The sequence below is a fragment of the Schistocerca gregaria genome, chromosome 8 (genome assembly GCF_023897955.1).
Source record: "Schistocerca gregaria isolate iqSchGreg1 chromosome 8, iqSchGreg1.2, whole genome shotgun sequence".
NCBI lineage: Eukaryota > Metazoa > Arthropoda > Insecta > Orthoptera > Acrididae > Schistocerca > Schistocerca gregaria.
This window is the reverse complement of record NC_064927.1, coordinates 116072512-116086167: the sequence shown is the minus strand read 5'-3', so window position 1 is coordinate 116086167 and position 13656 is coordinate 116072512. Positions and strand designations below refer to the sequence as shown.

The window sequence follows — 13656 nt, the reverse complement described above, 5'->3', positions numbered from 1 at the left end:
TACTGCTTAAATCTCACAGTGTTTACACCACTTAATTCAGTTGGAAGTCCATTCATATTTTATTAAATTAATGTCATATAAAAGGAATTGCAGAGGCAGATAATTAATAAAAGGAATTTCCCTCTAAATTGCACATTACCTTTATCACATTATCTGAAAATCTAGGAAAGCATACATTGTAGAAATAAATAGTATAGGACATTCTGTTTTACATTTTTTTATATTTTTTTTATTTACAGTATTCACATATGTATATATTTTGCATTGTAATGTTCACAGTGCATACTTCAACAAGAAACAAATAAATTAATGGGAGAGACAATACAATAAACATGATTACAAAAGAAATGAATATAAAAACACGCCTCGAATTTTTATTCCAAAACATGGGATAGAGAGTACATCAACACAACAGACAATACTACAGAAATAAATTAAAGTGTCTCAAGAAGTATAAACATAGTACTTCACAGTTACATATGCTGTGCAGAAAGCAGTGAAGTTTGTCAGAACATTGGGGACTAGATGTGACATTTTATTGAACATACTAAAATCTGTTGACCTTTCCGTTACCTTTGAAGCAAATATGATAAGTTACTGCAGTACACACAAAATATATCCCATACAAAATCTTTTTGAGCTTACTGATATAGCACTTCCCAGAAAATCTGGGTGTTACACCAGAAACAACAGGCCTTTAATAATGGAACTTTCTACACTGTCACACACTCAACTGCATAGAAAAATTCAACACCACTAAATCTACCACATTTTAACAACTGAGTAAGTGTGTGAGAAAGACAATCTAAGGCAAAGAATCTGTCATTTAAGGAACACACACACACACACACACCTCTCTCTCTCTCTCTCTCTCTCTCTCTCTCTCTCTGAGTGCCTTATGGGTGACTGGCAAATGTTTTTACCCTACTGTATCATTTCATGAATTGTGCAAATAAAATTACTAAAAAATGTTTAAAATATCTGCAATTATGAACAATTTTAAAGTAACACATATTCCTCATTAGGAACAAAATAAAATGGAAAAGCTGTAGACAGTTTTTCACAAAACGTACCAAGAGAAATCTATCTACAAAAGGAAACGGGAGAACATGCATGAGTTCCAAGTGAGTACTTCTCCAACACCACACTGTAACTTGAAACTTATTGTGTATGATGGGGGGGGGGGGGGGGGGGGGGGGGGGCAGTGGAAGACTCAACAGGCTGATATCATCTTACTTACAGTCAGCACTAACTTTAACAGACAATACTGTCTGAGGGAGCATTGCGTAAAAGCATTTTAAATTTACCATCAAATTTAATTTTTGATTATACACAATCATTTATACACACCTCAGCATTCAGAGAATAAAGAACACAGGTTTTGCTTTTTATGATGCTTGCTCTATGGGAGTAATCTGTATGTGTGTCAAATCACATGAACTTACCCCCAGCACCAACACGCACATATTCCTTTTCTTTCTGCGTTAATTTCCTTACGGATTTCCTTTCCGCCTTAATTTCCTTTGGCTTGTCCTCCCCTAGAGCACATAAAGTTACCCTTAACACTCATTCCTGTCACCTTACTTAATCCATGCTGTCACCTTCTTATAACCTATAAATAACAAATCCCCCCCCCCCCTCCCCCCCTTTTCCTGTCTCAACCCATATCGCATTTGCCTTCAAGTCAAACTATTTCACCTATTCTCTTATCTCAAAACTGCTATTTTGAAATGTACTTTTTCACATGCTGTGACCTTAAAATTAACTCATCTACTGCCTATTTGTCTATCCGTTACTCTTATTTATCATCGTTACTAGCTTACTCTTACTGCTCCTACACACCTTGTGGTTCCTCACTTTTTTTAGAATTGTTTTGTAATGAGTCCTTATGGCCATTACTTGTAATGGCCTCTCTATCTGTAAGTTAATGCTTTGCTTTGGTGTTGGGGCAAACTTTTTCACATTTATGACTCTTCCCAAAATTTCATGCATTGCTAGAGTCTGTTCACTCCATTTCCTCTCTTGCACAAGATAGATTTCTTTTGAATATGTTTCATCCACAATGTTAAAACCTGAAATCGGTATTGTGTGGTACTGTCAATATAAAATTTTCAGTTTTGTTGTGAATACAGCTGATCTGTCTTTCATGATTCAGTTAAGTGTTTTTTTATATACATTATAATGAAACGGATAAGCTGAATGACACAAAAACTATATTTCATGCTGCAGTTTGCCAGAACATGTTACGAGTAGACACGAACTACAACAGATCAGTCAATGCATCTCTGGCATTTTAGTTACAAATCACTGGGTTTGATTTGTCTCTTCTACATCATCTGAGAAACAAATGTGAACTCCACAACAAAAAATGAACAACACAAATTGTGAACTTACTACATGTGTCGACAGTGATAGTTCTCATTAAAATGTGTCTTTTATATCCAAAACTGTATAAATAATGCAGTTTTATTGCAACATGAGTAGTGTATAAGGATATAGCAATTATATGAAGTGATGATTATGGACATAACTATATTCTTGTTTGTGTAATATAAAATTATTTTGAAGGTGACAATTCTTTTGCTTAAACAACAAGTCTTTGGTGCTGTTTTACATGCTGGTACCAATGATTTGCGGAAATTATCATCCTTAGTAAATTCATAGGGCCTTATTTGCACTATACTGGCAAGAAAATGGCTGAGATCCCTCTCGTATGCATGAAATTAAACTGTCATATAACTACACAACTGTATTAACTACGCTAAGTATTAATGGCAGATTCTCATTTCCAGTCTTTAAAAATAATTTGCATAGCTCATAGCACTCCCATAACACATTTTCAATGTAGTCTTCTAGATGAAAGCAATAAATTCTTTCTAGTGTGTGCTAGCACGCTCAGACATTGCAATAAATGTTTTCAAGTATACAATGACTGTAACACCACAAAAACAGGAATGTCTCTACTTTGGTAACAATTGCTAAAAATTAATATTATTAATGTACAAATAACTAATGCCTAGCATAAGATAGAAATTAACATGGACTGTTGTTATAAAACTGAGGGGTAACTGTTTGTCATCTTTCTTTGAGATTCAACCATCATGGACAGCAGATTAACAGACAAGGACTGGATGGCAAGAGCTGCCTTGATGCTGGGTTTATTCTTTGAATGTATATTATTTTTCTCATATTCGTCTTCCTCATTAGATCCAGCTGCCTCTAAATTGAAAAATATGATCAAACACTAGATTTGCCAATTCACTGGATTCTTATTGAGAGGCAGAAATTAAATCCATGTCTACTCACTGCTTTACAGTAGTCTTTGTTTTCTTAGATCACTTCTAGTGGATAGTGTCCAATTCCTTCAAAAGGAAAAACTCAATTTTTCCATAATCCAGCCCAACTAATTTACACGTAATCATATTTGTCACAATTTCCTTGTGTTCTTAAGGGTGCATTTATCCTCAGTGTACCAATGCAACCAATTCAATAATTATTTTCAATGCCAATTATTGTTCTTATACAAAAGTGCAATGTGAGTACCATGCAAGATATTTTCTCTTTAATGAGGTATGTGAATCTCTATCTTTGGTTGCCTCTTACATAGCTACTATGAGATTTTTTCGCTGTTTGTCATACAAAACATTAAATTCTTCTGTCCCTAGTAACATGATGATTAGCTTCCTAATTAAAGAGACTTGGAAATATGAGATATATTATTGCAGCATTGGAAAGCAGGAATACATGAAGTTTAGTCTTATTTTCTATGCTGCAACAACATCAATGAAACTACGTAGTTAAGCCATATCAAAAGAAATCCACATATCCACCTTATGATTTGTACAATATAAGAAATTCCTTCTGTATGGATTGAAGATAGCCATTACATTCAATGTCAAATGTTTTGGGACCCCTTTGAATCTGTAACATCAAATAGCATTACATATTTATAGGGTGCTTCTGGTCAGGTGATAAATACAAAATCAGATAGGGATAATGCAGGATCAGGTTTAATAATGAATAATAAAAATTTAAAAAAAAAAACAGGATCGTGGATAAGTTACTACGAACAGCATAGTGAACACATTGTTGTAGCCAAGGTAGACATGAAGCCCACCCCTACCACAGTAGCACTGCTTCACAGATGACGAAGAAATTGAAGAAATGTATGATGAGATAAAAGAAATTATTCAGATAGTGAAGGGAGACGAAAATTTAATAGTCATTGGGGACTGGAATTCGATAGTAGGAAAAGGAAGAGAAGGAAAAGTAGTAGGTGAATATGGAATGGGGTTAAGGAATGAAAGAGGAAGCCACCTGCTAGAATTTTGCACAGAGCATAACTTAATCATAGATAACACTTGGTTTAAGAATCATGAAAGAAGGTTGTATACGTGGAAGAGGCCTGGAGACACTCGAATGTTTCAGATGGATTATATAATGGTAAGACAGAGATTTAGGAACCAGATTTTACATTGTAAGCCATTTCCAGGGGCAGATATGGATTCTGACCACAATCTATTGGTTATGAACTGTAGATTAAAACTGAAGAAACTGCAAAGAGGTGGGAATAAGGAGACAGGCCTGGATAAACTGAAAGAACCAGAGGTTGTAGGGTGTTTCAGCATTAGGGAACAATCGACAAGAATGGGTGAAAGAAATACAGGAGAAGAAAAATGGGTAGCTTTGAGAGATGAAATGGTGAAGGTAGTAGAGGATCAAGAAAGTAAAAAGAAGAGGGCTAACAGGAACCCTTGGGTAAAAGAAGAAGTATTGACTTTAATTGACGAAAGGAGAAAATACAAAAATTCAGTAAATGGAGCAGGCAAAAAGGAATACAAATGTCTCAAAAATTAGATCAACAGGAAGTGCAAAATAGCTAAGTGGGGATGGCTAAAGGACAAATGTAAGGATGTAGAGGCATATATCACTAGGGGTAAGATAGATACTGCCTACAGGAAAATTAAAGAGACCTTTGGAGAAAAGAGAACCACTTGTATGAATATCAAGAGCTCAGATGGAAAACCAGTTATATGTAATGAAGGGAAAGAAGAAAGGTGAAAGAAGTATATAGAGGGTCTATACAAGGGCGATGTACTTGAGGGCAATATTAAGGAAATGGAAGAGGACACCAGTGAAGATGAAATTGGAGATATGATATTGTGTGAAAAATTTGACAGAGCACTGAAAGTTCTAAGTCGAAACAAGGCCCCAGGAGTAGACAAAATTCCATTAGAACTACTGGTAGCCTTTGGAGAACCAGCCCTGGCAAAACCCTACCATCTGGTGAGTAAGATGCATGACAGGCAGAATACCTTCAGACTTGAAAAAGAATATAATAATTCCAATCCCAGAGAAAGCAGGTGTTGATCAGAAGTGAAAATTACTGAACTATCTGTTTGATAAGCCTCGGCTACAAAATACTAACACGAATTCTTTACAGACGAATGGAAAAGCTGGTAGAAGCCTACCTCGGGGAAGATCAGTTTGGATGCCATAGAATTGTTGGAACACGTGAGGCAATACTGACACTATGACGTATCTTAGAAGGTAGATTCAGGAAAGGCAAACCTACGTTTCTAGCATTTGTGGGCTTAGAGAAAGCTTTTGACAATGTTGACTGGAACACACTCTTTCACATTCTGAAGGTGGCAGGGGGAAAATACAGGGATCGAAAGGCTATTTACAATTTGTAAAGAAACCAGGTGGCAGTTATAAGTGTCGAGGGGCATGAAAGGGCAGCAGTGGTTGGGAAGGGAGTGAGAAAGGGATGTAGTCTATCCCCAATGTTATTCAATCTATACATTGAGCAAGCTGTAAAGGAAACAAAAGAAAAATTGGGAGTAGGAATTAAAATCCATGGAGAAGAAATAATAACTTTGAAGTCTGCCAATTACATTGAAATTTTGTGAGAGACAGCAAAGGACGTGGAACAGCAGTTGAATGGAATGGACGGTGTCTTGAAAGGAGGCTACAAGATGAACATCAGCAAAATCAAAACGAGGATAATGGAATGTAGTCTAATTAAATCAAGTGATGCTGAGGGAATTAGATTAGGAAATGAGACACTTGAAGTAGTAGATGAGTTTTGCTATTTGGGAGAAAAATAACTGATGATGGTCAAAGTAGGGGGGATATAAAATGTAGATGGGCAATGGCAAGAAAAGCATTTCTGAAGAAGAGAAATTTGTTAACATCGAGTATAGATTTAAGTGTCAGGAAGTCATTTCTGAAAGTATTTGTATGGAGTGTAGCATTAGATGCATTAGACAAGAAAAGAATAGAAGCTTTTGAAATGTGGTGCTACAGAAGAATGTTGAAGATGAGATAGGTCGATCATGTAACCAATGAGGTGGTACTGAATATAACTGGGGCGAAGAGAAATTTGTGGCACAACCTTACTAGAAGAAGGGATTGGTTGGTAGGACACATTCTGAGGCATCATGGGATCACCAATTTAGTATTGGCAGGCAGCTTGGAGAGTAAAAACCGTAGAGGGAGACTGAGAGATGAATACACTAAACAGATTCAGAAGGATGTAGGGTGCAGTAGCTACCTGGAAATAAAGAAGCTTGCACAGGATAGAGTAGTATGGAGAGCTGCATCAAACTAGTCTCTGGACTGAAGACAACAACAACATGAAATAAACTACAGATCTTTACAATCCTTTTTGTAAGTAATCTATATTTACAAGCTCCCCTCCCCCTTCCCTCCCTGTGGCTGGCTTAATATCATTGTGGCAGCAGAGCTAAGTTAGATATGAGTGTTGATTCATCATTAAAATTGGTGTAAAGAAAAGATCATTATGAGGTAGCAAGTTAGTATAATCTTTCAAATTTCAACTAAGTCTTATGCTCATGCCACTAGTTTTACTCTGTCTGACGTGCAAGGGACTCAGTAAACGAAATGTGCCCTGTGCATATGCACAATACAAGTAACCAAGTTCTGATGACAAACTTCAGCCATTTCATTGTTTGTACGGTTTGTGGGCCAATCGTTAGTTCCGGATGAAGTGCTGGCACATGCTGGAGTGCCAACAAGCCACTGCAGATTCTCCTGGTGTATGTGTAGTAAACAGTGTGCTTTTGTAACTCTCACATTTTTAGCATTGGCCCTTCCATGGTAAGTCCTAACACTGGTATCCGATATTAAGTGCTTACTTTTGAGACAAGAATGGCTCAGATGAATGCACTGTGAGTGAAAGCTTCACATATTTTCAATTCAGCTTCATATCATGAAAAAAGTTCAAGGGTACTGGCAAATGGAATAAAAATTGTTTTTCTTTGTAGTCCAACAAGGAGAAGTCCCCAGGGGTGGGACTGACTTTTTGAAATACTCTATACAGTTGTGTAGGTTAAGATTTTGCAGGTATCACATTCTGCAGCATGGTGAGCCATTGTTTGCAAGTAATCAACAAGAAAGAACTTTGTAATTTCATTTCATACACTTGAGCTTTGAAAATAGCAGTGGTACGCACATTGTCAATGTAGCGTAATGGATAAGGTGCATTCCCCATATGCAGTAGGTTCAAATCTCATCAGGTGCTTTGAGATTTTTTTTAGCCTTCACTGAAATGTTTTTTGTCATTACTTTTATTCAAGTAATCGATTTAAATGTTTTTTTCCCTCCTAACCCTTATTCATGTCATTTTAACCATCATATTAACTTTTCGATTCCTGCTCATTGCTTCTTCCTTTCATTTAGAATTTTGTTCACATGATTTTAATTGTTGTTGTGTATTAACGTCAATTGAATTTCTTCTGTTTTACCATCTTATATTTTCATCCATATTCTTGCATTCATTATTTCTGTTCCTCATTTTCCTTGAATTTTGTTTTACTTGTAATACTTTCATTTTGTTTTACTTAAATTCCTTCTTTCCTTTAAATCTTCATCTGCATTATTTTCTCTATAGCGCAACAAGAATTTATTTTTTAAATGTTTGTATGGCAATAAATATACAAAAAAAAAAAACATTTTTGACACCACTGTATCAGCAGTAGAAATACATTATTTTTTTGTTTTGTTATTAACTGACAGATCGATATTTTCAAATGTTTAAATATTATGACAGATAAGTAAAAATAATTAAATACACATGCACATAGATTCCAAATGGAAAAACCATAAAAGAAAGAAAGAATGAGAGCAAATCATTAAGTTAAATCAATGATAAAAATTCCATCTCAAAGCATTAGCAATAAAAAATTATATTTAAACCAAATAACTGAATGAAAATAATGATCAAAATCATTTCAATAAGGATTAAAAAATTTCAAACCACCTGAGGGAATTCAAACCCACAATCATCTGTATAGGAGAAAAGCACGTTAACCATTACACTATGCCTTAAGTCTGCTCAAAGACACCTATTTTTAAAGTTCTAGAGGATCACGGGAAACTATAAATTTTTTTTCACTGGTTATTCGCAAATGAGGGTCCACTAAGGTGAATGGTTGCAGGGTCCGATCTTGTACCTTAACTTACATCGACATATAGATGGTTTCTATAAATCGAATCTACCCCTGGGGTCCTGTCAAGAAGACACACAGCCACAGAAACCAATAAATGTCACTGCTCGATATGAATGTAACAACAAACATTTCATTCATACTGTAGCATGTGTGTCTACTGCTTTACAAATGCAGATGGGTTTCTGCCAAATACTAAGTTGTGCAGTACTGCACCCAGCTTTCAATTCTTAGAACAAACATATGCAATAGTCATTGATAATGAACTAATAATTTCTTGTATTATCCAGGACATGAATTACATAACTTATATGAAAATTTCCTTTCCTAAAAAAGAAAAAAAAAGACCTTTCATTGAAATGGAAGCAAGGAAGCAACAGATAACACTCTGAAGATTGACAAAATACCTGTTCTAGACTTCTGTGTAACATTTTACTGTACTTACTAGATTAGGATGAGCAACTGAACAGTCCTCTATTACAGAAAATTATACAGTTATGCTGGTAAAAGTCATTGTTTAACTGTATACATTTTTCCCATTAATATCAGCAGAAATCATGACGCACATTAGAAGCTACACATTTATCTTACATGTGGCAAATAGGTGACTATTACATAACTGTTAATGAGTTACCTATTGTATCATAGGCATTCTATATAGTGATGATCAATAAAGAATCATCTGGCTGAAGAAACCGCAAACGAATATAAAGATCAGCCTAAAATTTTTGTTTCAGAATTACTGAACCATGAAAATCAAAGTTACAATTCACATAATTTTTTGTGCTATATGTACACCACATATAAAACTTTCTTGATTTTATGAATTCTTTATCAAAATACTTCTAAAAAAATTAAACATTATCAAATCACTTGTACACATTTATACACTGATAACACATTTTTGTATGTAATCTACAAAATATATACAAATGCAATCACCAGATTAGCATAATACTGATCATTTTACTCACATCATTTATGTGCTACTTTATGATGTAGCACATATCAAAACAAGCTCTGCAAAAGGTTTTATTGGTGAAAAACATTTTCTTGCGTATTGAAGGATAGACATAACAGATACTGATATCACATCACAGACAAGTGATGACTCCGATTAGAAAGGAGTTCATCATTTTACATTTTTTTAACCTTATGGCTTTGGTATATGGTATTCATGTATCAACGGTTTAAAAGCTTCACTTGATTATCTATATACACGTGAATTTGAATGCGAAAGCAACATAGTTTTGTATTAGGAACAAGTATGATTAATAATATGAATGTGTGTGTTATCTGAAGTGAAAGGAACAGTGCCTCAGAAAACAGTAAAGTTGTGTACCGCCAGTCATATAATCATCCTGACCAATATGAAAATAGCTTTACGTGCAAAGCTGAAATTTACAGTGACTGGAAGTAAATGCACAATTATATAAATTAAGTTCTAAATGCAGATAAAACAGTTCTTTGTGTAATTAAATATTGAAGTAACACAGCTGGAAAAAAAGAAGTAAATGAAATACCAAAATTTAAGAACCAAAACTTCTTTCTTCAAGAGAAAGTGATGAAGAGGCAACAGTGTGGGAAACAGTAAGAGAATACACAATGTAGGACAATAATAAAATGTTAAAGACTGTTTTTCAAGCCAAACTCTGGCATATCAAGTATGAAAATTCTGTGATATTAAGACAACACTTACCACACACTCAGTTATTTAATTTTTATCATCTTCATTCTTTTTTTTCTCAGGATTGGTTTTCAATCCTAACAATGCAGGATCAAATTAGTAGGTGTTTGTAATTATTCAATAAACTTTTTTTTTCAGGATTTGGATAATTTTATGTAAGTATTTCATTTTACTACATACCAAATCTACCCCCCTTGTCTGGTAAAAGAAAAATCTTATGGTGCCAATCCTTTTGAATCCACTGACTTTCCTGTTTTTCTTTCTCTGCTACTGCATGTGTTAATTTCATAAGTAGAGCCATACTTTTTATCAGTGTATAATATAGATTGTTTGTATAAAAAATAAATTAAATTAACACACTGTACAACTGCATTCTCTTGTCTAATAAATATGCCATGAGAAGTGACAATTAGTAAAGTACACTTATTTACTAAGCAAAGGAAACATTAACAATGCAGTGCTGCTGTTCAAGCATATATTGCAATTAAAAATGTGGAAATACTTATGTTTAACAAATGAACAGATCTGTATCTCTTTGGTTGGTTTCAGTCAATATGAGAGGTCACATCGTGTATGTTTGTCAGTGCAAACTGTGACAGTGCTTATCAATTTCTAACTATTAAAACCTGCTCTATATATAGCCTGTTACCTCCAATAAAAATAATATGGAAACAAATGTCCACTGTCCAGAGTATTTTCCAGATTCACAATCAAACTAATTATGAACTTACTTTAGCTGAGTTAAACTCTTGAACAATAATGCAATGCTGAGTATCTAGCACCATTTTATCTCAGTTTGTACATATTACAATAATGCTAATTAAACATGCAAAGTAACTGCCTGTGACAGTAATGTCTCAACTTTTAGGCAGTTGTAAAACATAAAAATTACAATGTGCAAAATGAATACTTTCCCTAAATCCCCACTACCGTCACACATACACTGAGTGGGCAAAGAGAACAGTGGGAAACCAACTATTCAGATACTGTTTGGGCAAGAAATAGCAGCTCACATAAATATACATATACACCAATTAACTTAAATAACATTCACTGATACTGTTGGTTTCATTTCTTCCTGGCTTAATTAATGCGGTAGCTTACATGCACCACTGACACGCCTAAATAAATTCTATCCTCAATGCTCTGAGCCAATATGTCCCCACAAAAGATGTAACGAGTGATATGATGAAAACAATCTTAATGCTCTATTTCTTCAGTCACAATTTTTTGTTGAAATGAAATGATCGTATGGCATTTATTGGCCGGGATATCCCCTTCGGGGTTCGGCTGCCATGTTGTAAGTCTTTAGTTGACGCCACTTCGCCGACCTGGATGTTAATGAAGATGAAAATGATGATGAAGGGCACACAACACCCAGTCCCCTGCCGGGAATCGAACCCGGGCCCCTTCGCGTGATAGGTGCTAACACTACCGCTGTGCTATGGAGGCGGACCAATTTTTTGTTGTTGTTGATGTGTGTTGACAAAATAATTATTGTACCACATTACCATACCTATATAAATTAATTTACAAATAACAGAGCTGCATGAAACTTCTTTTTAAAATGCAACCACAGCACAAAAACCAGGTATTGGGCATATGCGGCCAAAGCAAAATTGATATATACATCTCGGTTATATACTTGTGACAAGTTAAAAAGATGTGCAAGGCCAGTGTCCATGCCTCTAGTGGACAACCAATTCCACTGTACAAGCATGTCTTCTACAAGCTCAAAGGTCCAGCACACAATTTTAACTAGCCAAGTACACGCCGCTGAGTTTACTCCACTAAGGAGTAGATAACTCTCATCTCAGATATCTGACAAGGAACACTGCATAACTAAAACACTTCACAAAGAAACTTTGTGACAATTAACGGTACACTTTTGTATCAACAAAACAGATAACTCAGTAGCAGGTTTCAGAATGCAGAGGAAGAAGATTCAGACGCTCACAGTCCATTGTTATATTGCATTAGACAAAGCTGTAAGTATTTTCTACAGCACGTCCAGCACCAACTGATCCACCAGATCCACTTTGTCTTTCCTGCTGCAAGTTCTCTAATGATTCTGTTCTTGTTCGAACTGATCCTCCATATGTTATCACCTGGAAAGAATAAACTTATGAAACATATCTGCATATGATTGAAAGAGTTCATTTAGTTAAGCAGGAAAAAAAATACAAAAATAAAAAAAACTGACAGTTTCAAATGCCTCAGAGAATTAATTTCCAAATTACTCATATCTAGGTTTTCTGTTGTTTCCCAAAACAACTCTATGCTGAGGTGATACCTTTCGTATGCCACTCTCTGTCTCTAGACTTTGCCACTGATGTTACAAGAAGACAGCACTACGCAAATGCTGAGCAATAATCAACACATTCACAATATGACACAAAGGCCTAGCACTCTTTTCAGTACATCACATGATTCCGTAGCTCATGAGGTGACTTCTGCAATGTATGAAATGAGATGCAATCTGTAAGACATCTATGTTCAAACCGAGATTTAAGGTGCAAATCAACTGAAATTTTTAATTAAGCTAAATAACCTTTATTTTACAAATATTTACAACTGTTTAAATACTTCTTATTGAGTTTGCTACACTAAATACAGCCTGCCATATTCTACTTTTTATTACACAAAATTGCATCCTTCTGTGTCATTTTTTAAACAGTACATTTAAACGAACTGTCAGAGAAATGGATTACGTATGAAAAATTATAATACCTCTAGAACAAGTAAATTTTCACATAAAACTAAATTCCAGGATTTAAACTTCCATGCAAAAATTATACTCGACCGGTAAAAAAACCAAAGTCTGCAAAACTAACATTCAGTGCTGGGACCTACATTTTTCTTTATTTAGCAATCAGAACATATTTAATTTTAACTAATACTAAGTTGGAGAAAGAGAAATGTCCCCATATCATCGTCCTGAAGTTCTTCCTCTGTTTGATCCTCCACTCACAAAACTGTGATCACTGGCTATTGTAAAATCGTGGTCTTTTTCATATATTTCTTTATCTGTATCACTGACATCTTCCTCCATCCACCAACTACCAATTCCATCAAACTTAGGATCATTAAAATTGACACGTTTCTGCAAATGCATTTTCTACTATGCTGAAGAAAACAGATACAAAGATCATGAGGCACTATCTTGCAGACCTCAATATGTGTCAACAGTAAACAAAGGTGATAATAGAACCAACAGCGAAACATGGTAGGGTCGGTGATTTTAGGAGAGTATGGGGGGTACGGGACATGTGTAGACCATAAACAAAGAAGGTGATAATACAACAGACAGCGAAACATTGTAGGGTTGGTGATATAAGGAGAGTATAGGGGTACGGGGGGGATATAGTAGCATTCCATCAGAAATGGCCTCAGAGAGTGAGTGCAGAAAAACATTGTGACGTATAGGGCTATAGAGGGTAGCTCACTTAAGGATCACCAGGTGTCTTTTCTCAGTTATTTTTGAACATATTTTTATTC

The 13656-nt window shown here is 35.1% G+C and overlaps 1 protein-coding gene across 3 annotated transcripts in view; it reads right to left on the bottom strand.

The window, feature by feature from the left end:
* Positions 1–348: 348 nt before the first annotated feature.
* The window catches only part of LOC126285304 (SH2B adapter protein 2), a 101274-nt gene continuing 87966 nt past the window's right edge, over positions 349–13656 (bottom strand). For 2 of the 3 annotated variants that reach the window (XM_049984599.1, XM_049984600.1), the window contains exon 7: positions 349–12266. In XM_049984599.1, coding sequence (XP_049840556.1) covers positions 12135–12266 — 132 coding nt within the window. In that variant the 3' untranslated portion in view covers positions 349–12134. The remainder of the gene's footprint in view (positions 12267–13656) is intronic. The other variant, XM_049984601.1, reaches the window with a different exon arrangement.